Source organism: Mus caroli, chromosome 2, assembly GCF_900094665.2.
Source record: "Mus caroli chromosome 2, CAROLI_EIJ_v1.1, whole genome shotgun sequence".
NCBI lineage: Eukaryota > Metazoa > Chordata > Mammalia > Rodentia > Muridae > Mus > Mus caroli.
Window position 1 is genome coordinate 157,755,307 of NC_034571.1, and position 25,386 is coordinate 157,780,692.

The following is a 25,386-nucleotide window of genomic DNA, read 5'->3' on the forward strand; positions in this document are numbered from 1 at the left end:
AAAAAAAAAAAAAAAAAAAAAAGACAGAATAGGAGGTTCTGAGTGTCACAGGAGAAGCAGAGTCCCACAGTCCTGCATGGAGGAAAGGTTAGGCCTAACAAGCAGGCTCTCTACACTAGGCAGATTTCTGAGGCCTTCAACAGGCCTCAGTGGAAGCTCCACCACCACCACCACCACCACCGCACCACAGGGATCCTGTTCCTTTTTCTCGGCCACAGGATAAGAACTGAGATTCTTGACCACCCGCTTAGGCATCTCACAGGGGGAAAGGTTCTCAAGGCCCAGCAAGGGCTTGCTGTAAATCTGCCTACAGCAATGCAGGCGCCAATTCCCACCTTATTCCTGCTTACGATGAGAGATTAGCTATCAGAAACAAGACACTCAAAAAACAAAACAAAAAACCTGGCTATCCATCACCAAACACACCGGAACCCTCAATGGGCCACTCAGGATGTTGGATGTTGTTGGATATTACTGGCACCCTCCAGCCACCCATTTTCCCAGCCAAAATCTTGCTGTGACTCTGTTAGGGGAAGGACACTTTTCACCCAACCCTTCCAGCCTAGTTTCCAGAATGCCCACTGCTGCACATATGCACCTCTTCCCAATAGACACCAAGCCTCCAGCAATTCAGGCTGTGGTCCTCAGCCTGGTAGGTTCTGCCCACTAGCGGGGGGGGGGGGGGGGGGGGGGGGGGGGGGGACGGACGACGGGGACGGGGACAGGACTGGACATGTTTGGTGGACGGATGCTCTCACCATCTAGTGGCTAGAGGTCAGAGTTGCACCTACATTACCTCCACTGTAAGGAGCAAAGAAATCCAGGGACTCCCAGGCCTCAGATACCTCAATGCACATAGGACAGACAGTCATGTCTGGTAGGTGCTCAATGAGGTCTCTTCCGTTTTCAGCGGTAGGGCAATCCCTAAGGGATGGTGCTTGCCTGGTTGTGAGGCCATGGGTTTCAATCACCAGCACTTTTAAATCTGGTATGATGGTAAATACCTCTAATCCTATCACACTGGAGGTAGAGGCAGGGGGAATCTGAGCTCAACGCTATGTAATTCAAGACCAAACGGAACCATATGAAACCTTAAGCAAGCAGACCTAAGGCAAAAGTGAACTCACAGGAAACAGGTACAAGTCCCGTGGGATGTATTTTTCTGGTTCACTGTGTTGAGGATAAGGTAGGGCCATATGCAGATCGTGGGACCCTGAGACGCTCCCTGTCACAGTGGGTTGGTGGTAGGGTACAGGGCCTGACCCGCGCCAACATCAAACAACAGTCAGAGCCTGTGTGACTTCTGTGTGACTTACCGTCTTGCCTAGGCGACGGCACCTTGGGCTCTTTCTTGTTTTTTCGACCCTCCCGCCCAGAAGGATCCTCTCCTAAGTCTATGACAAGTTCGCTCTCTGAGTCCGAATCCAAGCCCAAGTGCACTGTGGGAGAATCCGTTTCATCCTTTCCCTTCAGTTTGTCCTTTGTGGGATGAGGTGATGGCTTTGCTTTCTCTACAAAGTCCTTCTCAGGCTCTGGGCTGGCCTTGTCCTTGGCGGGTGTGGGGTCCGGCTTCTCGCTGACAGGAGAGTTACTCTTCGCTTCCTCTTTGACCTCCACCTGGTTTGTGGGTTTGGGCTTCCTTTTGATGGCAGGGGCCTCTTTGTCCACCCGACTCCCCTCTTTGTCCTCGGGCTCCTCGGGCTCATTCTTGGGCTTCTGTTCCTCGTCGCTGATGTACTCGCTGTCGCTGCTCTCCGATTTTTCCGAGTCCTCGGAATCACTGTGCTCCACGGCTGTGTAAACATCCTCAGAGATCTCATTTATGCCTGAGGTCAAAGAGGGAAAAAAAAAAAAATCAGCACAGCTCAGCCACGAGCGCACGCAGCAAAGACGGGTGGGAAACGCGTAGCGTCTCCGGTGGGAACAGCAAGGCAGAGGACTTTAGGGTGATCAAGATCCAAAGAAGGCAGAAGACCTGCAGACTGTCAGGTTTTATACAGAGCTAACGCTTTGAGGCTGATGATGGATGGGGGTTGGGGGATGGGGCGGTTGAAATAGAGGCCCGGAGAAGCCAAGTATCTAGGCAGAAACCAGATGGGACCCAAACAAGAAGGCTGGGGCTTCCCCAAGTGTAAAGAGGCAAGTCCAGAGGCCCAGAGCCTTGGGGAAAGCATCCATGTTTATGCGGGGGCGGGGGTGGGGTATTTGCGGCTCAGCCCTAGTTGCATCTGCATCTTCATCCTTCCTGGGCAGTGCTGGCAGCTTTACCTGTACACATTGTCTTTTTGCCCCTTTTTTAAAAAATAATTTATTTTAAAGATTTATTTTTTATTATTATTCATTAGTACACTGTAGCTGTCTTCAGATGCACCAGAAGAGGGTGTCAGATCTCATTATGGGTGGTTGTGAGCCACCATGTGGTTGCTGGGATTTGAACTCAGGACCTTCGGAAGAGGAGTCAGTGCTCTTAACCACTGAGCCATCTGGCCAGCGCCCCTCCCCCGTTTTAAAAAAAAAAAAAAAAGCTGAGAATTCTCTACTGAATTCACAAGTGAAGAACTTCCACCTAGGAATCAAGGCAGGGACGTCTATTCAAAGAACAGAAGAGATGTCCAAACTGGGGTGCTGACCTCTAAGTAGCAAGCAGCAGGTGGGTAATGGGGGGAACTGCCAGACCCCCTTAAGTAGAGGCAGGTCTCTAAGTAACCTGGTACCAAGCTGAATCCCCGTGCTGGCTCAAGTGCTCATGGGAATGCACTGTCCTTCTCACGAAGGGGACAAGGTGAAACCACACCTGTATGCGTCCCTCAAAGAATGCAGGCACAGGATAGCAGATGTCACGCACACACATAAGCCATTCCCCAAAAGAATGGTAAAGAACCAAATGGCCAAGTCTCAGCCACGATCAGAGGGAAACTCCGGGAGGACCAGAGCCAGGCAGAGCCAGGGCATAAGCAGTTGTCAGCACGGTTGCTAGGGAACTGCATCTGCCTCCCCCAGGGCCCCACAAACATGAGGTCTTTAATGATGGCCCAGTTAGAGCTTTGTCCTACTGGAAGGTGAGCATGAGGACAGAGGCAGGAACTGTTATCTAGGGGACCTTGGGCAAGTGGCCGGCTTAGTAAGCTTCATAGCTTACTAAAGATGGAGCTAGGGTTATTCTATGACACCCTGAATAACACAGACACAGGGCTCAGCAGAACGTGGTGGGTCCAGGAGGGGGCAAAGAAAGAAAGGAAATTTTAACGAGCAATGGAAGGACCCAAGAGAGACCCCAGAATAGCCTTGCAATCCCTGCCTCTCAATGTCCTGGTGGGACAGGGGCCCTATCAAGAACACCCTTGTATCATCTCAGGATTGAAACAAAGGTCCCCATTCCTCTAGCAATTTCATGAAGGCTGATGCCTGGTACCAACCTGGGGACCTTGTCTGTGGGGAAGGCATGTCGTGCAAGAGAGACAGACCTGAAGCAATGGTGGGCCATTGACGGACAGGACCACATCTTGATCAGGACGGCTTAGCTATGCAACCTCCGGCCCTCTCTAAATTCCACTGAACACGCTTTCCTCCTCTGCTTGTCACTAGTGCCCATTTCTTTAATTGGCCTGTGGGAGCCAGCTGGCTATGGCTGTCAGTCAGTGCCTGAGCCAGCTTTGACCCTAGAAATCTTAGAATCCAGTGAGACCCCACTGGTCTCACACACACACACATCCATCCCCAGAAAACCCCTAATTATAACTCCCTTCTCACTTAAGGATCCAGGTACCGACCAACACCAGAGACCTCTCAGGATGACCTTCACTCCTGGATCCCGTACTGTTCAGACCCCTGAGTTAATTAACTCCCCAACCCAGTATTCCAGAACATTAGCTATATGCATTAGAGCAGCTGCCATGGAGGCGGCGAAGCCCTGTGAGGTCGGCTCCCTATTTGTAAAGATTCCTTAAGAGGGCAGGGCCCACCATCCAAGGACCCCTCATGCTTTGGGGCAAGAAAGGACTACAGGATGACAGCCAACAGAAAATCAATTAAAGACGTCCAGAAGGTGAAGTGTGTGTGGGGTATGGGTGGGTGGCCACACCTGTAGGGTTGGCCTTTATAAAACCCATTCAAGAGCAATGCCCTGAGTTTGGAGGTCGTAGTATTCTCACACCTGATGTTCTCGGGCTGGGAAAAACCTGCCACGGAATTCAAAGGCCATTTTGGAAAACCTGAAACAGCAAATGTGAAATAATTCTGGATGCAGCACATTCTAACTATCCACAGAGATGGAGGTCCCGGCAGCTGGTGAGGTCCCAGCGAGCCACGCCTTCTTGTCTCCAGGTGCATCTCGGAGACTAGCACCCCCAGTGCCGGCAGCCGGGACGCACCTAGCTGTGCTTTGCAACTCTCTATGGTCTTGTCCAGGTTGAGCTGGAACCGGCTTCGAATCTGCCGCTTGGGAGAGATGAGAGGGACGGGGGCTGACTGCTGCTGGACCGACTCGCTCAGCTCCTTCAGGTCCATCTCGGCCTTGCTTCGATCTGGAAGACACCAGTATATCCTCAGTCAGACCAGGTTCTCACACTGGGGCAAGAACCTCCACCACCCACCACTCAGGTGAGCAGGGCGCTAATTACGTTTTTATAATCAGCCACAGCAGCATCCAGCTGCCCAGAGAAAACAGCATGCCCGCTGTGGCGTGGCAGAGAGCAACAGGAAACACGTGGCGGGCGGGCTAACTTTCCCCCCACGAAACAATGGATTGAGTATAGAAAATGCTTATCCCAGCTGCTGGTAACATTCTCGGGCTCAGCTGCATTGAGAGAGCTGCCAATAATCTATCCAACCTCAATTAACGGAAGGGAAACACCTGCCTGGCCGGGGTCTAGAAACAGCTTCCCTCTGGCATGAGACATGGTACCCCCAAGAGGACAGACACCCTGAGCATGTCCCTGCAGTCTCCAGAGCTTAACTTCCATTTCCCTGTCTGTCCTGGCTAAGGACTTAACAACAAAGATAGGAATTAGGGAACCTGTCCTTTCTAGCTTGGGCTAGAAAGGCACCCAAGGCAGGTTGGGAGAGAGGCGGGGATAACTCTCCTGTGGTACTGACCTGGGCTGAAAAGTCTTCTCAGGCGAGCCAGGTCAGCCTGACTGACACTCAGGTCTCCGGTTCTCTGGCTACCTCTGGCAAGGTGCTGGCTGTCAGACCAGCTAGACCAGATTTCCAAAGACTAGTAAGTTCCCTGAATTGTAGCTCAGTACCCAAAGAGGAGAGGAGGCGGTGGTGCAGAAGGGAGCTTTACAAGCCCTTTGGTTGATCTGTTCTCCGCAACATCACCTCCAAACCACCCCAGCTGACCCCAGATTCTATCAGTGACAGAAACATCCCTTCCAAGTCCATTCCCTCTGGATCCGAGCTGCCTCTCTGTTACCACAAACCATGGGCCTCCCTCCACTGCTGTCAGAGAGGCCACTCGGTAGCGATCTGAGAGCCGGATAGACCCCAGCCAGGCCCCTTCCCGTGACACAGCATCCCCCAACATCATTCAGCTCCTCGCAGCCCCTGCCAGCCCACACATACACAGTCAGACAGAAAGCCCCAAAGAGCTGTAACCCATTCGTTACCACAATGATGGCCCCCGCTGGGAGAGAATCCACCCCCAACACACGAGACCACGGACACACATATGTATGTAGCAAATGTTCACAGCAAGTGGAGACACGACATGTGAACACATGCACACATATGTGTACTTGTGTGTATCTAGGATCCGCTGGAATAGTATGTATGTGGTCCAGAAGGGAGCAAGTCCCACCTGCAGGTCTGCTCTTGCTTTCTGGACCTAACACCCATCTTGAAGGCCTCCACTCCACGTGTTCTGTGAGCACACTCAAGCATGCTTCTGGGGCTTTCAGAGATGAGGAGAGAACATTAAGTCTTCCAGAGAAAGAGATGGAAGCTATTCTCCTTCGTCCACCTTTGTCTCCAAGCACCTGAAGCCCATGCCTCAGCCGGTCTGGAGGACCTGGGTTGGGCACTCAGGGCCACTGAGGTTGGGAACCAAACATCAGACCAGGGGACAGTTTGCCTCAACCACTATAAGCCCACATCACAGGAAGGAAGCTGGACCTGGCCTGCCGATGGGGCTGTGGACAGGTGTGCAAGAGCACACACTCTTCTTATAGCATTCCCTTAAGGTGGGCGGGTGACTGCCAGGAGTTCAAGGACAGCTTGACCCACACAGCAAACAGGGCAGCCTCTGCCTACTGTGTGCACCTATGTCTCAAAGGCCAAACTCTTAATAGGAGAATCCAAAGTACCCATTTTACAAAATAAGGCATCCCTTGGCCCGTAAGCTATTTTATCCTGTAAGAAGAAAGCGACCAACGCATGAGGGCTGGGATCAAGTCTAAGGCCAGGCTTTTGGAGACGTAATAACCCATCCTGGAGTGCTGGCTGGGGCATGCCTCTCCTCCTCTGCAGGAGAGAGCATCAGCTCTTCTCAGACCGTCTTTCTAAGCTGGGGTGGGCTCCAGCTCCCCTAGGCTACCATACCAGCATTTTGAATGCTTCTGCTCCTGCTATAAATGGAAGCCAGAGAGAACAAATAGCCATGCTAGATAAAGGCTCTTCCATTTCTGTGAGGGACAACAGAACTGAACAGCGACATCACGGGGACAACTCGGCAGCATCTCTAAATGCGCGCTCGAAGCCCGTGAGGCCTCCTGCCCTCCCTTTCCCTTCTATGGATTTGCCTCCTACGTGGGCAGAAATGCCTACACTGTAGCTATGTTGGAATGGACAACTACGTCATGCCCATAGGGATGAAGGCTCCAGATTACCCACAAATGGCACCGGGATAAACAGGAGTGCTAAAACACAGTGGGGGGGGGGGAAGATTCCTAGGTTGGCATCAAACGGCAACCCATTCTAGGAAAAGGAAACCAGGGGCATAGCCAAGGGTGGGGTGGGCAGAAAGAGACAGGATGGGAATATGATTACAGGTGCTCCTGAGGTGCTCAGCATCAGTACTGACGGCAAGGGACATGGGGACCTGGGGCTAAGGCCATCTTAGTCCTAGTGGTGGGGAGTGCTGTCCCACAGGTCCAGTGGTGTAAAACCCCACTGTCTGCTTGCTCCAGCCAGGGGCAACCACATCCTAGAGAACAAACACTGCCAGGGATGAGACTCAGACCTCAGACACACAGAGGAGAGGGAGGGCAGGTGGCAATGTCACCTGGGGGACAGGAATGGACATGGAGGCTCTCTCTGACCTACAGTGATGCTCTTCCCAAGGCTGGCAGGACCAATACTGGAGGACAAGGACACACTGGCATTGTCTAGAATGCCAACTTCCTCGGCTTCCCCTGTCCATGGGTGAGACAAGCAGGAGGGCCAGAAGTTCAAGGCCTGCCTTGACTATATGGTGAGGTCGGTACAGCTATATGACAACCTGTCTCAAAAAAAAAAAAAAAAAAAAAAAAAAAAAAAAAGCCCATCAAAGGGAAGTAGAAATGAAAGGCAACACACTGACAAACCTACCAGCCTGGGTCTGGCCCTGGGACCTGGGAGGAGAGAACAGCTCCCCAGGTTGCCCTTTAACCTCCACAGATTCATGCANCCAATACTGGAGGACAAGGACACACTGGCATTGTCTAGAATGCCAACTTCCTCGGCTTCCCCTGTCCATGGGTGAGACAAGCAGGAGGGCCAGAACTTTTTGCCCTGCTCTGACGATATGGCGAGATGCGTACAGATATATATCAACCTTACTCAAAAAAAAAAAAAAAAAAAAAGCCCATCAAAGGGGATTGGCAATGAAAGGCATCACACTGACAAACCTACCAGCCTGGGTCTGGCCCTGGGACCTGGGAGGAGAGAACAGCTCCCCAGGTTGCCCTTTAACCTCCACAGATTCATGCAAAAATGTGTGTGTGAGAGAGAAAGATGGAGGGAGGGGCCTTTAATCCAAGCACTCAAGAGACAAGGGCAGGCAGATTGCCGAGTTCAAGGCCAGTCAAGGCTACATAGTAAGCCCCTACCTTATGGGGAAGGGAATTAAATAATCAACCCCAAATCTGGAGTCGACCTGCCTCTGCTCCAACCCAGGCAAGCACTGATTTGCCCAACATGTCTCCAGTTTGGCCCTGCTTAGCTGCACAGTGGTTTCTCACCATCAGTCTCCAGGACTCTCTCACGGCACATGAGTGGATACAGAATCACGCACACTCCCCTCCTCCCTCCAACCTTTTCTGCCACGCACAACATTCTCCAGGGTCCCCAGTGGAGCCCCTACCTATGAGACTGAAATCCCACCCTAGGAACCCACCCATGTGTCCAATGCTTTCAACCTGACTGAAATGAGACATGTAGCCTAGAAGGAATTATGGGGGTAGAAGGGCCACAGGACAAAAATCATGGATTCCCCAGAGCCACCTTTGAGCCACCACTGCTGTACCCACACCTCAAGCTTCAAAGACCCAGGATATCACAAGGATGCCCAGTGGGCTCCGTGGTTTATGGAAGAAGCTATTCCTGCCAGGCGTGACTGGCAGAAAGGAAGTGTCACCATGAGGACGCCTCTGTTCCACAGAGCTTCTGTTCAGAGTGTGAAGGTGGGAGGAGGCCCTGAGAAAAGAAACCACATTTCTAGAACAAATGTCCCCGAGTCAGCAAGCGGGTCCCTTCTGAATCAAGCGAGGAACCAGCTGGTGGCTCTGGATGGAGTCCTAGCAAGGACCCTGGCTGTCTAGCTGCAGCCATAAGGCAAGGTAGGAAACTGGACTACACCTGGTGGCTGCTGGTCCTGTCACCCTGGGAACAAGTGGCGTGGCCTGGATGGTGCTGTGAACTCAACACCATCCACAGGTGGCCTCCCTACCCCCACGGTGTCTGGAATATCACAACCCCTTGGCAGTGGTGTCTCTCTGCAGTCTCCTGCCCCTGCTCTTCTCTCCACTGATCCCTACCTGCTCCAGTGGCCCAGGGCCCCTGCTCCTTCTGAACATTCTAAGGCTAGCTCTCAACCTCAGGGGATCCTCTGGGGCTGGGTGGATCTCTGCGCTGAGGTCATCATAAGCCCCAGACACTAAGCTGCACCTCCAGTCTGTAGCCACTAGGTGGCAGCATTCAATTACTCAGAAATATGGAAACTACAGGTCTACAGCAGCCAACCTTAAAGATCCCAGAAATTCTAGCCTTCTGCCCCTTGCTCCCTGCTATGCAGGCCACTCTAGGCTGCATAGAAATTTAACTGCCAACTAGAACTATATGCATAGACCTTGTCTCAAACACATACACACACACCCCATACCAAGTGGAGCCAGGCCTGGTGGCACTTGGAAGGTAAAGACAGGATCATGTGATCCTGAGCTGCAAGGCAAGCTCAATCCAGATGAAAGAATTCACATTTTATAAAATGAGAAATGGTTACAGAGATGCCTCCTCAGTTAAGCGCACTGGCTGTAACTTTGGAGGCTCAGGACTGAGTCCCAGCACTGGCATGGTGACTTAGAGCCATCCGCAACTCCAGTTCTGCAGAACCGCATGTCTTCTGGCCTCCACAGGCAGGCGACAGGCATGTGGTGCACAGACACTCATACAGGCAGCACACCCATATTCATAAGAGAATTGAAACTATCAGAACACCCAGCCCAAAACAGTAAGACTCATAAAACTTGCTTCAGTCACATGGATTTGCACAGGGTGGGACTGGCTTCCAAGAATTACTTGTAAAGACTGGCCCAGGATACTGTGGTAAAACGCCTTTGCAAGCCAAGGCTCTGCCCAAGGAAGCCCCTCCTCACCCTCTTCCCCCTGATCTCCCCTCACCTCCCTCTACCCACCAACGCCTTTACATTTTCTGCCGAGAGAAAGAAGTTCAAGGACAAAGGGTAGAAGCTGTCACTGCTGCCAGACACACACACACTTCTTGAAACGCCACTGACCCAAGTTCAGGTTCAGGATGCTCCCGGTGGTGGAGGTGGAAGTCTTGTCAGGTTTCGTCATGATGGGTGTCGGCGCTTGCGGAGAAAAAGGCTTTGGGCTGCCAGACAAGCTCCCGGCTTGCCCCGTCTTGGTGGAGGCTGGAGAAGCTAGAAAAGTATGTCAGGGTTAGAAAGCTGACTTTACAGATCAGTAAACCAATAAAGCTCCCAGGGTCGGGCTGAGGACAGGAGAGAAGGGGTGTGGTGTGCTTCACTACACAAGTGCTGTTCAGGGTCCTGGGTCCTGGATGGGACTGGGAAGATGGGCAGCCATGAACTGCCAACAAAGGGCTGTCACTGAAATTGCGTTGGCCTGTTTACGGGTTTAAGCCATAAGCAAAACCCCCTCAGATGCTGCATGTACAGGTCAGGAGCGAGTAGGCATGACAGCCATTGGTAAGAGTCTGGGGGCAGCTCAGAGCCTTCCCCACCTGTCTCTGACCAGCCCTGGGGAGGGCTACACGAAAGCAAGCTGGGCATCTGGTGGAGGGGTAGAGAAATGTTGGCGAATTATCTCATTTCTCAGTGAGGTTCAGACTCCTACGAGAAGGACAGGCAATGTTGCCATGCCTTAGGTGTTTAAACAGGGAGAACAAAGAGCGACCATGAGCTTCCTAAAGACCCACCAAGTCCTGACCCGTTACCCTCACGCACTGCCCAGCATTGCTCCTGAGCCCTGACAAAGCAACACCTGAAGTGAGGCAATGCAAAGGAGATCCGTTCCTGACAGGAACTCCTAAATGGCCCAGGAGGGCAGTAAGCAACACACCATCAGAGACTATAGAAATGTAGGTTTGCTGTGGCGCCGTAATACCAGTAGTGAGGAAGCAGGTCAGGGAGACGAGTTCAAGGTTAACCTCGGCTACATAGCGGGTAGCCAGCCAGCCCTGCAGGGAGAGCCATTATGAGGAAGAAGGCTCATGCATTTGGCTGGGTAGGTATGACTGGTTCTGTGTTGTCTGTGTGTGTACTGAGGGTGCATGTGAGTCCAGGTACCCACTGAGCTCGTAAGGATCCCTCAGAACCAAAGAGATGGGAATTCTGGGAAGCAATCCTGCATCCTCAGTAAGTGCCGGATACACCCGTGATCCCCGAGCGACAATCCTCCAGTCCTGCGATTTGATTCTTAGTATAAGGGAAAGAGTCAAAACTAGAGAGACCTAGGCTCAATCAATGGTGGACACTTACGGTTCAAGTCCAAGCCCCTGCTGATTGGCTGTGACTTTTGGTAAGGTGCTTCTGTCTGCAGCTCCCTTAGGAAGAGGGATAGCCTGATAGGGCTGACAAAAACATCTACACACATCGGCGACAGTGACACTGACTCAACAGTTGATGGCATCGAGAGCACTGAGCAGTCAGTGTCAGTGCAAGTGCTTGCTCTTCTCACCGGCTTCCACCGTTCCTCCATGGAGACCAGTGGACGTCAGTCATGTGCCGCCCTTACCAGCACATACTGAGCAACGCACACAGTCCATTCTACTAGCCATAGCCAGGAGTGCGGGCAGAGTCTGCAGTCGTCTAATGCCACAGAAACAAGGGATGGGAAAATCCCCACCATGAAGAATTATCTGGGGACCGGTGAGGTGGCTCAGGGGTTAAGAATGGCTGCTGCTCTTGCTGAGGACCTGGGTTCAGGTGCAGGCACCCACATGTCAGACCACAACCATTTTTAACTCTAGTTCCAGGGAATCTAACACACTCCTGGTCTCTGCAGGTATGGTTTGCACATGTTGCAGAGACATATATGTGAGCAAGAACTAATCCACACAAAATTATTTTTGTTTTTCTGAGGCAGGGTTTCTCTGGGGAGCCCTGGCTACACTGGAACTCACTCTGTAGACCAGGCTGGCTTCAGACTCAGACACGTGTGTCTGCCTCTGCCTTCTGAGTGCTGGGATTAAAGGCCTGTGCCGCCACCACCCAGTTCACCAGTTCACATGAAATTTAAACTCATCCGCCTGTAACTCTAGTTCTGGGCAATCTGACATCCTCTTCTGGTTTCCGTGGGCTACGAGTGCACGTGGTGTGCCTATCCACTTACATGCATGCAATCGAGATGTTCTTCGTAGGCATAAATGCTTTTAAAAATAAGTTTTACACATAAATAAGAGAGAAGGAGTTAGCGCCTGGACTCAAATGCTCCTGATGAGAAGCACCCGAATCCTGGAGTAAATGTGGACGTCCCTTCCCTCCTCTGGAAATGGACCCGGAGCAGCAATTAGCTACATGTCTGCTAGGTCAGCACACAACGCACATAAAAGAAAAAAAAAATTGAGAGCTACATTCGGTAAATATTAAATCCATTTTACCATAGGGATTAGCAGACTGCTTGACCTAGTAAGCAGGCAGGCAGCCTTCCCTTCCCTGAGGGCTGTTGCTTGGGGGAGGGGGTGTGGGGGGGGGTTGTTACTGTTACTTCCACATTACTTGCTAGAAGCAGGACAGAGTGCTTGCTACACCAAGGGATGACAATGACTGAGCTGCTGTGTGAGTGTGTGTGCGTGTTTGTGCAGAAAGAGTACGTGTGCATATTTGTACACATGACGTGGGGGTGGCCTGAGGTATCCCTCCTTATCGGTTGCTTGTTTCAGTTTTGAGCCAAGGCCTCTCATTCGTCTGGAGCTACCCCCAGAGCAGGCTAGGCTAGCTGGTGGGAAGCTTGAGGGACCCAGCTGCCTCCTGCCCAGCACTGGGGTCACAAACACACACCACCATGCCTCATGCCTCCAATTCTTACATGGCTCCCGGGCAGCAAATCAGGTCCCCAGGCTCCCAAGACAAGTACTTTATTGAGACGTCAAGCCCCAAATGGGGCATCTTTACTTTACAAGAATGTTTTAAATAATTCATTCACTGCTGTTTGTGTTTGTGATAGATAGTTGAAGAAGATTCAGGGAACGGACTTTCCCCGGGGATAAAAACCAAGGCTTCTCTAGCTGTGCACTCAGTCAGTCATGTAAACAAGGAGAGTTAAACAGGGCTCCGCTTGGGCCTTTAGAGATGTGATGAGGAGGTCAGACACGAAAGGCGACAGGATCCCAAACACAGAAAGCAAAGGTGTCACCACACACGAACACGAAAAGTCACCCAGTTCACCACGTTTCCTCGAAAGTCAAGTTCGAAAGTAAAAAGGTGGGCCAACTATATGGCTCAGTGAATGAAGAAGGTGCTTGCCACCAAGTCTTAGGATCAGAGATGTCTTCCATTTCTGGGACCCACATGATGGAAGGGAGGACTGGTTCTCATAGGTTTGTTCTCTGACCACCTTACATGTCAATGACAAATTTGCACAATGCATGCATATACAGGCACAAAAGAATCAAGGTATAGTGGGGGAAAAAATTAGGTCAGATGTGGCACACACCTTTAATCCCAGCACTCTGGTGGCAGACTCAGATCTCTGAGAGTTCAAATCTTGCCTAAGGGATTGAAGAGACAGCTCAGCAGTTAACAGCACTTGTAGCTCTTACTGAGGACCTGGGCTTGCTTCCCAGTACCCACATGGTGGCTCACAACCATCAGTAACTCCAGTGCCAGGGCATCCTGATGCCTTGCTCTGGCCTCAGGTGCAGGCAAAACACCCAGACACATAAAAGCAAACACAAATAAATCTTTAATTGTTTTTAAAGCCAGTCTGGTCTTTATGGTGTTCTAGGCCAGTCAGGGCTACAGAGTGAGACCTCCCCGTTGCTGTCTCAAAAAACAAACAAACAAAAAGTGAATTGCAAACAGGAGAAGCTGCACACAGCCCAGCCCAGAGGACTCGACTCCTGAAAAAAAAAAAAAAAAAAAAACAACCAAGGGCAAGGCCATTGTTTGCTCTTCGTGTGTGTGTGTGTGTGTGTGTGTGTGTGTGTGTGTGTGTGTGTGTGTGTGTAATGGTGTTTCACCACAACAGAAGCATACTAGAGGATAGGGACACACACAATAAGCCAATACATAAAGGCTGGACAGTTGGCGCATGTCTGTGTGTGTATGTATATATGTAGATTTGGGGCTTCCCTGTAGCAGCAATTGGACCACACTGTGTCAGAACCAAATAACAAAAAGCCCCATACCATACCACAGCAGTTCAGGCCTCGGGGGACTTTAACAAAACAGACCAGTAGTGCTAATCAAGGGTCACCTGGGGCCACCAAGGTGGCTCAGCTGCTACAGGCACTTGCCAGCAAGCCTGATGACCTGAGTTTAATGCCTAGACGAACATGGTGAAAACTGACAACAGCAAGATGTCCTCTGACCTGCACACAAGTGCTGGAGCGTGGACAGACACACACACATACACACAAAGTGTGAATGCCACCCAGAGAAGCATGACACCAGTGAACATGAGCAGAAAGCTCAGAGCAGGTCAAGGCCACAACAGGTTCTCTGCTGTCCCTTGACCCTATCACCTGTCAATCACAGTCCACTCCCTCCGTGACTGTGGGTAAGTGCCTGAGGTTTAATAGCACGCCACGTAATTCCTCAGGAGAGCTGGCCATGGGAGGGAGGGTTCGTTAGTGACTTAGTATTTGTCATGGACAGCCATTTTATGACAACTATTGATTTCACAGTAAAGTGGGGTCTGTGAAAACACTCTCCTGCCTCCCTGACAGCAGCCCCATAGCAGGAAGCCAAGACCAAAGCGCCATTAGCTCAGAGGGGTCTGTAGGCTCAGGACGGTGCCATATTACACATTAGCATTCTCAATGGGGTCTCTAGGAAAGAGTTAGCAAATGCTGAAGGCTGATGAAGCCCGTCTGGCCAAGTGATCCATATGTGGGGGGCGGGGTTCCAGGACTGTGGCAGCTACAGGCCAGGCCCCCTGCGGGACAGGCGGCTGCTTAGGGAGCTGAATCTGCTTGTAGGGACAACAGACACAGGATGAGCTACTGAGTGTTCTAAAGAAAATGATGGTCTTGGGGCTAGGGAAATGGTCCAGCGGGTAGGGCACCAGCCATGAACCTGATGACTTGTGTTCAGTCCCCTAGAACTCACATGGAAGAAACAGAGTCCTGACCTCTGTAAACTGTCCTCTGACCTTCATATGAATGCACACGTGTGCTCGAACGGAACGCACATGCGCACAGACTACACACCTTTAACCCCAGCACCAGGGAGACAAGCAGGCAGATCTCTATGGGTTTAAGGACAGTGAGACCCTGTTAGAAAGAGAGGGAGGGAGAGAGAAGGAAGGAAAGGAAAAGAAGGGAGGGAAATAAGGGTCTAAATTCTCACACTTGCACATGCTCGCTCACGTATGCACATGCTCACACACGTATGCACATGCTCACATACCACATAAAGGGGCCACACTGGATTCTGGAAGCTGCTTGTGTGGTCTTTCTATTTTATAGCATGAAGTTTTCTGACATTCTGGAGGGACCCCACCCTGATCCCAACTGTGCTATCCCTGCCTGTGGAGGTGTCTGAGAATGAACAGCCTCCTCACCCTGTGCTGACTAGCAGCTGTCATCAATGCTAACAGCAGAGGGCGGGAGGGAGCAGCAGGAGGAAGCAGGCCAGGCCTCAGGGCTGGGCTGGGAGGATTTGCCAAGTGACAGAGTCCTTTGTGGACTATAGTGAGAGCTGGCAATGCTGAACCCATGGGCCTCTGGGCCCAATCTGTTCCCTGTCCCTGTGTGGCCTGCTGTTTAAGAAGGGTATAGAACATTGGGGTTGGGACACACAAAAAAAAAATCTAGTTCTTTTTCTCTTTTTTTTTTTTTCCTGTATGAGTGTTTTGCTTGCATCTACGTCTGCGCACCATGTGTATGCCTGGTGCCCAAGAAGGTCAGATGAGGACATCAAATCCCCTGGAAATGGAGTTACAGATGGCGAGGAGCCGTGTGGGTGACGGGAATTGAAGGCAGCTCCCGTGCAAGAGCAACCAGTGCTCTCAACCACTGAGCCGTCTCTCCAGCCCAACTCAATAGTGCTTAAAGTGTGCACTTAGAGAACTTCAAGCTTCATTACCCACCAACCAACACCAGTTAAGCTTTATTGGAACTCAGCTCTCAATGTCCAGAGCCGCAGTCACGACCGAAACACAAAACTACCACCTACGGTGTCTACTGTGGGCCCACTCAGCAAGGGACACAATTCGTGAGAGTACAACAATCTGAGTGTCACCCTCTTCTTTCTTTGTTGAGGGTTTGCTTATTTTAGTATTTTTGAGACAGGATCTCATGTAGTCAAGGCTACCCTCGAACTCCTAATCCCCCTGCCCCTACCTCCCAAATGCTGGGGTTACCACACTGGCATGTGCTGTCACCGTAGTGTCTTCTATGGCCACCTTACAACGGTATGGCCACCTTACGACAGACTTAGCAAGTGTCAAGCATGGTGGGGTGAGTAGGTTGTGTAGTTTTAGAATAGGGACTTTGAAGTCTAAGTTCTCATCTTTAAAAAGAAGAAGAAAAACTCTGCCAGGGAATAAGGAATTTTGCCACAAAGCTCGATGCCACGGATCCCACCCAAGGGAAGACAGACACTAAATTAAACACAACCATTCTTAGATTCCTATAAAGCTCTATTTTTTTTTTTTTTGAAATGCGGAACAAGAGAGCAAAGGGGGGTTTGCACACGAACACACTTTATTTTACGATGTGCTAACTTCAAGCAGGTTTTAATGGGGCAGCTGTGGTGGGGTACACCTGTAAGCCCAGCCCGTGGAAGAGGGAGACGGGAGGATCTTCCTGCCCAAAACCATTCCTTAAGTCACCCCTCCATTGCATCTCTTCTCAGATTCTCGCAGTCAGCACTTCAGAGATCACCAGGAAAAAGAATTCCATGGTCAACACTGCCCCAGTTGCTGCTCCTGTCCTACTGTGGGGTCCTGACTCCTTGTGTTCTCAACAGAGCTTACACATAGGGGAGCCTTGGCGTAGCCAGTTACGGTCGCCATGGTAGAGGTGGGAAGGCTAAGGCATAAAGACATTAAATATGTCCCCCAAGCCACATCAGCTGAGGGGGAGTCCTGCAATAGGAGACCAGTTGTCTCCAAACTACAACACATAGCTGGAAAACGCCAGCCCTGAAGGAGGCAAGGGGGGTCAATTTTCACCTCAGTCTCGTCACATCTAAGTCAACCCTAACACAAAGGTTATTAAAAACTAAGCTTTCAACTACACCGTGATGAGAAGAAAACAGTCAAGGGCACTGCTGCGAACAGCCATGAGGCTCTGACAGTGGCCTCGAGCCCGGTAGGGTTTGTGGCCGGCCATTGCCATCCGCTTCTAAGAATGGCCCCACCTGGCCTTCCTTCGAAACTATCTCCCTCATCTGTGGGATCTGGTGGTGCCTGCCGGCTCGCACCTATGAGGGAGGCATCCAGGGACGCCAGAATGCACCAAGTGGCCTCCTACCCAACTCTCCCAACTGGGGCTGACCTGTGCTCTTATCAAGGAAGTCCATGGACTCCTCGCTTGCGCTGAAGTGGCTGGACGGGGCCTTCTTCTCGGGGTCCTGCTCCACATCGGAGCCCGTGTGCACGGAAGAGTTCGTACTGGTGGGGGAGCGAGGCATGTCGGACAGGGAGATCCTGCGGCCGGCACCCCCGCTCAGAAGGGGCTTGCTCAGAAGGATCTTGGGGGACGCTGTCATGTCAAAATTGAGCTTCACCTTCTCCTGTTTGTCTGTCTTGGCTGTGCCCGCGCTGGGGTTGCTGGGATCCAGCAGCATTTGGTACTGGTTGTTGGGCGTGTAGGGCGTCCTGAACGGGGAGTAATTAAAAACCCCAAACTTCCTCCGGATGTTCTCCACGTAAACTTCCATCTCTTGCATGGCGCTGTTGAAGATACTTTTAGTCTTTTTCACAGAAAAGGGGATTTCTTTAGACATGAGGTAGCAATTATTGACTGGAACCCAGGCTCTAGGACGGCAAGAGAGAGAGAGAGAGAGAGAGACTCCGAGTCAGCTTCAGCCATTTCCAAGGTAGTTTACTTTTTTTTTAAAATTTTCTTAATGCAAACCAAATTAGCCTGGCAAGCGCCTGCCAAGATTCTTAAATATGGGGCCTCCTTTTTAAATAATTGACTTGTTTTGAATGGTTAATGAATGATCCACTTCACAGAGGTATTAAGGATAGAACGCAAACTAACAACAAAACTTAGCCAGAGACGTGAAAGGGTTCGCACACTCAGCCATCTTAATCGCTTAGAAACAAAATGGATGGCTCAGCGGGTGGAGCTGCAGCTGCCAAGCCTGGCGACCCGCTCCTGCAAAGCCCTGGTGGGGAGAGCCACCTCCCTCAGGTTGTCCTTTGGCCTCTACACACACGCGGTGGCACTCCCATGCACATACATAAGGATGAATAACAAAATGAGTATTAAAAATAAATAAATAGATAGATAGATAGATAGATAAATAGATAGATAAGAAAGTTAATCCCATAATCCCTTCGGGTTGCTGCTGCTTCCAGGGAAGGAAAACAGAGTCCTCCTCAGACACGTCTGAAGAGGGTCCTGTTTCCTGGGTCTCCCTGGGCTGCACACGCAGGTGTACCTTTCAGTTTTACTCAAGAATCTCACTATGTTGTCTAGGTTAGCTTGCAACTCAGGATGCTTCCGTGTCCGCCTCCTCACTTCCTAGCCACACCCATGTAACACTAGAGAAGAGAACCACCCAGAACGCTTGCTGCTAAGTAGCTTTTGGCTGTGGGGTGGACACTCTCCACAGAGCTTGCTACCTCAGGGACCTCCTCTATCAACCACCAGGACATTTTGCAGAGACCCAGAAACCAAAAGAAACTTGGTACTTTCCCCCAGGACCTCGGGAAGGTCTGAGAACAGCCCAACCACCACTCCTTCGGAAAACGGACAGGAGAACATCTCGCCAATTGTGCACTCCAGCCTCTACAGCCTCAACCTAGTTTGTAACTTTTCTGTGGAGACCTTTAAGAGTTCCTGGACCTCCAACAGAAGCCTTGCATAAAGCCATGGGATGTGGTGGGAGCCAGGGGAGAGAAGATTCTTGCTCTGAGAAGAGAACCATCTATGCAGCTATGTCTGAAGTGCCCACTTGCGACACTGGATCCAGTCCTGCCCAGTCTTCCTGATCTTTGAAGAGAAACAGAAGGATACGTCTACAACTTTTTTTGTTTGTTTGTTTTGTCTTGACAGGGTTTCTCTGTGTACCCCTGGCTGGCCTCGAACTCAGAAATCCACCTGCCTCTGCCTCCCAAGTGCTGGGAATAAAGGAGTGCACCACCACCAGCCGGCGTCTACAATATTTTACACCATGTCAACAGCTAGCATTGAACCCCGACATCTGAGGAGGAAATGAAGAGGTAAAGCTCAGCACACAGCCTGGCTGCACGTGAGAACCCCCAAGCACGCAGCTGGCCTTGGGGAGCAGTTCCCCTCCCTGTGTGTGCTAGGGATACCTCTCTGCTGGGACCTGAAGACCGTTATATCCAGTCAGGTGAACCCGATCGAGGTTGAACAGAAACCAAATACCTACAAGAGACAGGGCTCGGGGCTAGGTAAGGGAGAGGTCAGAGTCACTCGGGTTCCCAGCCCGGGACATTTTCTACCTAGGAGAATACCAAAACAGCAAATGCCACAGTTGTGAGTCAACACCAGGACCCTCCCCTCAGCCAGGGGCCACAGGCCCAAATTCCTTGTCCCACTCTACACTAGTATGGTTTCAAGGTCATAACTGTCCAGCCACCCCCAGGTTCCCAAGTCACCTAAGGGGCCTAGACAAGAATAAGCTCTTTGTCCTTAAAAGGAAATGAGAATTTGTTCACACAGAAAGCCTGAGGGAGGAGCCCCAGCAGCCTTGGGGCCAGGCTCTTCCCCAGAGGGACCTTGGGCAAGCCATTGTACTCTGGGCCCAGTTTTCTCATCAGTTAGACTGAGGTAAAAGCAGGTACTTCACAAAGGGTGACAAAATGTCTGTAACCCCAGGTATTTTCCTTAAGCCTTGCACTCATTCAGCATAAGAGTTCCTATATTTTTAGATCACGGCACATAGATCTAAAACCAAGGGGCAATTCTTTGAAGGGGGAGCTTACAGAGCCTCCCGCTGCTGGAGGCCCTATGGGTTCACACTCAGACCGATCACCTTGACCGTCCCAGTCAGAGGCTCTGGGCTGTCATTTAGCCTGACCCGCCTCACGAGCACACACCTACGCTTTCACGTTGGGGCCCCCAATCGAAGAGTCTGTTGTCGGGCACTCTCGGATCCCCGTATCACCACTTTCCTCACATTTCCTCACAGCGAAGGAGGCTGCAGATGAGGCCGCCTGGAGTGACTAAGACTGTCTAGGGCCAGATGTGGTAGCGCACACCTTTGGTCCAGCACAGGGGGTGGGGCAGAGGCAGGCGAATTTCTGAGTATTTGAGGCCAGGCTGGTCTACATAGGGAGTTCCACAGAATAGCCAGGGCCACACAGAGAGACCCTGTCCCAAACAACCAAGCAAACAAACATAAGTCTACCATAACCAAGGTTATCAGAAAAACTAACAAAAAACAAACAACAACAACAACAAAACCCTGCCTGGGGAGAGATGGGGGCTCACCCAGAACCAAGAATTCTCCTGGGAAGAATGTGCACCCCAGATCCTGGGGATGGGGACCCCTTAGGCCTCCAAGGTGTTGGCACTGTTCACACAACCACAGTGGGGCCACGGTGCCTAAAAGAAACCCACCAGATTAGCACAGGGGAGTCTTAACCCATTAAGATGGTGAACACCTCAAATGCTCTTCGAGGAGCCGGCTAAGGCACAGCCAGCCGCCAGCTCCTCCTACTCTAAAAACAGAAAGCAAATTCTTACTTGCCTCTCCCCAGAGCACCCAGTTCAAACCACTAATTACAGCTCAGGCTCCAGACACTGCCCTTCACTGGGCACTGCCCATCTAGCCAGGTCCACCAGGGCCTTCATACCAAGCATTTCCTACAGATGGGAGACAGGGAGCCTAGCTTGGACAAGTGTCTGCCTGCGTGCTGAAGCACTGCACCCTGGGAGAGAGCCCGAGGGAGCGCATTCCTTTAACTGAAGGAATGCTGACATTCAGGACGAATTCTACCAGGACAGGGTGGGGAGAGGGCTTGCCTAGCCTACAGGAAGCCTGGGTTCTATCCCCAACAACACAATACCAGGTATCTAGGTGTACGCCTGGAATTTCTGCACTCAGGATGTGGGCAAAGAAGATCAGGAGTCCAGAGACACCAACTAACATAAAACAAGTTGAGACCAGTTGAAGCTACATGAGCCCCTCCCCCCATGGGGCAGGGTATGGGGTGGGGTGGGAAAATTAAACTGTGCTGCACCCCGCCAAAGCCAGTACTACCTCAAAAACTGCCACCTGTTCTCCCGACGGGGGAACCACTGGAATTTCTGTAAGAAACTCAATCTCTCTAATATTGAGATTTTTCTTTTCTTTTTTGCTTTGATTCATAAGCCAAGCACAACGTGACAGAGTGAGCATGTTATATCAGATGCCGATTATCACACACACACACACAAAAAAAATCTATTTTCTGTGTGGCACATGAGTTTAACCCCTATTGCATTCCTACATCTTCTCAAGATGTGGGGGTGGGGCCATACTCCCAAGGAACCTTTGCTTCATTTAATCATGACGGAACTTGCATGTTAAGTGGTGTCTCTGACTACCTGTGGTTCACAGGCAGGCGGGGCGCCAAGCAAAGGGAGCTGCTAGAGCGACTCCATAACTCCACTCAGCCTGTGCAGGAAGGAAAGGGGAGGCTGGGAGGGAGGGTTTGAGTCTGTCAAAACACCATCCCCTCTGTCACTTCCCAGTTTAGATACACAGGAAGGCGGATGAGGAGGGGAGGTACTCCATCTAATGCTAGGAGCTTCGTGTAATGGCAAACTGGGAAACGACCTCAGGTTCCTGAAAACATTACTTTTAAAAGCGGTTTGCACAGAGGTTTTAATTTACTCCAGGAAGACAAAAGGAATAAATAAGTCTACATCAAACAGCATGTCACAGAGCCACGGAACTCCTTCCAAAGCCAGATCCACCAAGAGAACCAACCAGGGAGACGAGGTTCTTTCCCAGCACGCCTGAAGCTAACACTCCAAAACACCTGGACGAAGCCTCCCCTCACCAAGCTTGGCAGGCAACCAGAAAACATTTTGCAATAACAAGATCACAGGTTGGTAAGACAATATATAAAAACAATAGCCATAGTCACTAGTGATAAAAGGTAGAGTTCAGGCCGGTGAGATGGCTCAGTGGTTAAGAGTGCCGACTGCTCTTCCAAAGGTCCTGAGTTCAAATCCCAGCGACCACATGGTGGCTCACAACCATCCATAATGAAATCTGATGCCCTCTTCTGAAGTGGCTGAAGACAGCTACAGTGTACTTACATTAAATAAATAAATAAAGGTAGAGTTCGCTTTTAAGAACAACATAGTACCCCTCTGCCACCTTCACTCTGTGATGGCATTCCCCAAAGTTCCACGCGCAGCCTGTTTTAAGCTCCCACCTGTCATGTTGTCCAAAGAAACGGGCGTCAACCTGCCCGTCTTTGTCCCTCAGAGCTTTCGCTGGCCAGAATGGAAATCCTTTCAGTTTTGCCCAGACCAAAGGGTGCGGATTGCTCTAGAAGAACAAAAGGCAGGGTTGGCGGTATATTTGGCAGCAAGACACACATTCAAGTCTGAAAGGTAACCTGAACGCAGGGAGGCAGGGAGGGCACAGCCCTGTGCTGATTAATTAGGCTTTCGTCAACCGGACACAAGCTAGAGTCATCTGGGAAGAGGGAACCTCAAGTAAGAAACGGCCTCTGTCGGACAGGCCTATAGACAGGTCTGGAGGGCATTTCTTTTATTGACGTCTGTTGTGGGCGGGTCCAAGCTGCTGGTGGGCAGGTGGTCCTGTGTATATTACAAAGCAAGCTGTGCAGGCTCTGAGAAGCAAGGCGGGGTGAGCCGGTCTCCTCCAGGTCCTGTCTTAAGTTCCCTGGATAAAGTACTATAGAAGCTAGAAGACGAAATTTACCCTTGCCTCCCCACGCTGCTGCAGGCCTGGGTGTTTATCACAGTAATTAGAAGGCAAAATAGGACATGAGCCAGGCGTGAAAAGAAGATGGCAGCAAGCAAGGTGACCCCTGGCAGGTGTGTAGCCTGAACAGCGCCTGCGCAAAGCTTAAAGCTCAAAGAGTGAATCAGGCTTGGGTCCTGGGTGACCTCCTTAGGCACGGCAGAAACAGTCAACACCTACTCTGTGCTAAGTTTGTACAAAGTGTGGAGTTACACACAAGTAAGAAGCTGCAGGAGCCACACTGAGTGCTGGGGCTCCCCCAAGCTATAGCTCCACTGGTGTTTATCTCCAGAGGCAAGGGGAGGCCTGAGCCATCCTTTACTTAGCCAGTCTTGCCTGTTCAAACCCTCCACCCCACCTCACTCCACCTCACCATGCCCAACTCTGGAAACCAGCAGTTCTCAACCTGTGGGTCTCGGCTCCCCTAAGGTCAACGGAAAATATAAGTTTACGCTATGATCCATAACAGCAGCAAAATTACAGTGAGGAGATAGCAGCAAAACATTTTTACGGCTGAAGGAACTGTGCCAAAGGCTCACAGCATTGGGAAGGCTAAAAACCATTGCTTAAAACATACTGGATTTGGTCAACGCCCAACATTGTCGAAGAAGAGTTTACCACATAGCCTTGCACTTCCATAAACCAACGATCTCTCTGGAGAGACAGACAGTCCCCCGGGGATGTGTATCTAGGGTCTTAAAACAGGAACTGACCAGACTCTATGCAAACTGCAGCTGTGGTTCTGACACATCCTATGGTCTGCACCCCAATTGTCACAGCCCCCCTTGACAGTCAGCCCAGTTACCCAGTTACGTCTCGTAAGTCCCCGGAGAGGGTCGTCTCGGTATAGCCACCAAAGGCACCAGAATTTCCAAAAGTGAAACAAGAGAACGGGATCCAACTTACACAGGGCTCACAGAACCAGTTGTCTCGTTTTTGGCAAGCTGCAAGATAACATTCTGGACATACTTCGATTTCATTCATCTGCAAAGCGAAAGATACATTATCGTGTGGAGCCCCCGGGGAGGTGGGGGGGCCTCCCATCTGGAAGCCCTACTAAATCCACCACCCCTTTCCGTGCTTGGACTTTCATTTCAAGATCAGATTTTCTTCTTTTAGTTCTTCTTTTGGTTTTTGGTTTTTTGAGACAGGGTTTCTCTGTAACCCTAGCTGGCCTAGAACTCACTTTGTAGACCAGGCTGGCCTTGAACTCAGAAATCCGCCTGCCTCTGCCTCCCGAGTGCTGGGATTAAAGGCGTGCACCACCACCGCCCGGCTAGTTCTTTTGTATTATGGGGCAGGCAGAGAGCAACAGAATCTTGCCAGGTAGCTCAGGCTGGCCTCAAAGTGACCAAGAGAGTCTCCTGCCTCCACCTCCCAAGTGCTGAGACCATAGCTTGACAACAGTACACACTCAGTTTGCTGACTGACAAATAACAACCAGAACATCAGCCACACCATGGCTGTCCTGACCCCCTTTTAAGATGTTATTTGGACAGGTGGACAGCACAGCTTACCCCACCAATGGTCTCACCTAAAGTCAGTGTTTACCCTGGACAAGCCCAGAGGCTTCAGAAAACAAGCCGCTCGTGACTCTGGGCTGGCACCACTTCATAGGTGGTCCAGGATGATGAACCACACACACAGAATCCACACAGCAGCTAACTCCACAGACGGAGCCTACTGAGATAGCCTGTTACGGTATCCACGGTCCCAACACCTTAACACAACCAAGCCTAAGTCTTCCATGCCTGAGCGTCTATTTACTTCTCACGGTGGGACAAGGTCAGACCACGATCATCTCGTTTTAACTGCAGAAAGGGATGAAGCCCTAAAAATTCAAATAACCTACTGAGCGTCCACAGTGGCAGAGAGAGGTAGGGCAGGGAATTGAACCCCAGCAGTGGATCTCTAAAACCTGTGTCTCCTCAACATTGCTCCTTGCCTCCTGGTGCCAGGCAGGGCACATGTATGTAGCAGGTGATCTGCGACATCGTCATTCCTCAGCCCACGTCCGTCCTCCTGAGCTAGCGTAACTGGGGACTGAAGTGGGAGGGAGCGCTGTACCCCTCCTTCCAAAAGCTAAGAGTGAGGGGTGCGTCAAGGCTCGCTGCCAACGCAATACAACCAGGAAGGACAGTGAAATGTCACTGCCCCCTGATCACCTGCAGGAAAATACACATAGACGTATACTTTTTAAATTTACATAGATGGGCTGGAGAGGTGGCTCAGAGGTTAAAGGCACCAACCTGGGGTCAGTTCCCAGCACCCAACTCAGGAAGCTTGAAAGTACAGGTAACTCCATTTCTAAGAGAATGGCCTCTGGTCCCTTCAGGCATCTGTATACTCATGATGGACATAAATACAAAGGTACCCATAAACAGAATGAAGGAATGAAGGAATGAATGAGTGA

The 25,386-nt window shown here is 50.9% G+C and overlaps 1 protein-coding gene across 23 annotated transcripts in view; it reads right to left on the bottom strand.

Moving 5' to 3' along the window:
- The window catches only part of Zmynd8 (zinc finger MYND-type containing 8), a 103,204-nt gene that overhangs the window by 27,493 nt on the left and 50,325 nt on the right, over nt 1-25,386 (bottom strand). For all 23 annotated transcript variants that reach the window (XM_021155753.1, XM_021155754.2, XM_029484368.1 and 20 more), the window contains 6 exons: nt 23,880-23,957; nt 22,417-22,532; nt 17,345-17,826; nt 9,933-10,079; nt 4,371-4,523; nt 1,317-1,826 (listed from right to left, as the gene is read on the bottom strand). In XM_021155753.1, the coding sequence (XP_021011412.1) occupies nt 1,317-1,826; nt 4,371-4,523; nt 9,933-10,079; nt 17,345-17,826; nt 22,417-22,532; nt 23,880-23,957 (1,486 nt within the window). The remainder of the gene's footprint in view (nt 1-1,316; nt 1,827-4,370; nt 4,524-9,932; nt 10,080-17,344; nt 17,827-22,416; nt 22,533-23,879; nt 23,958-25,386) is intronic.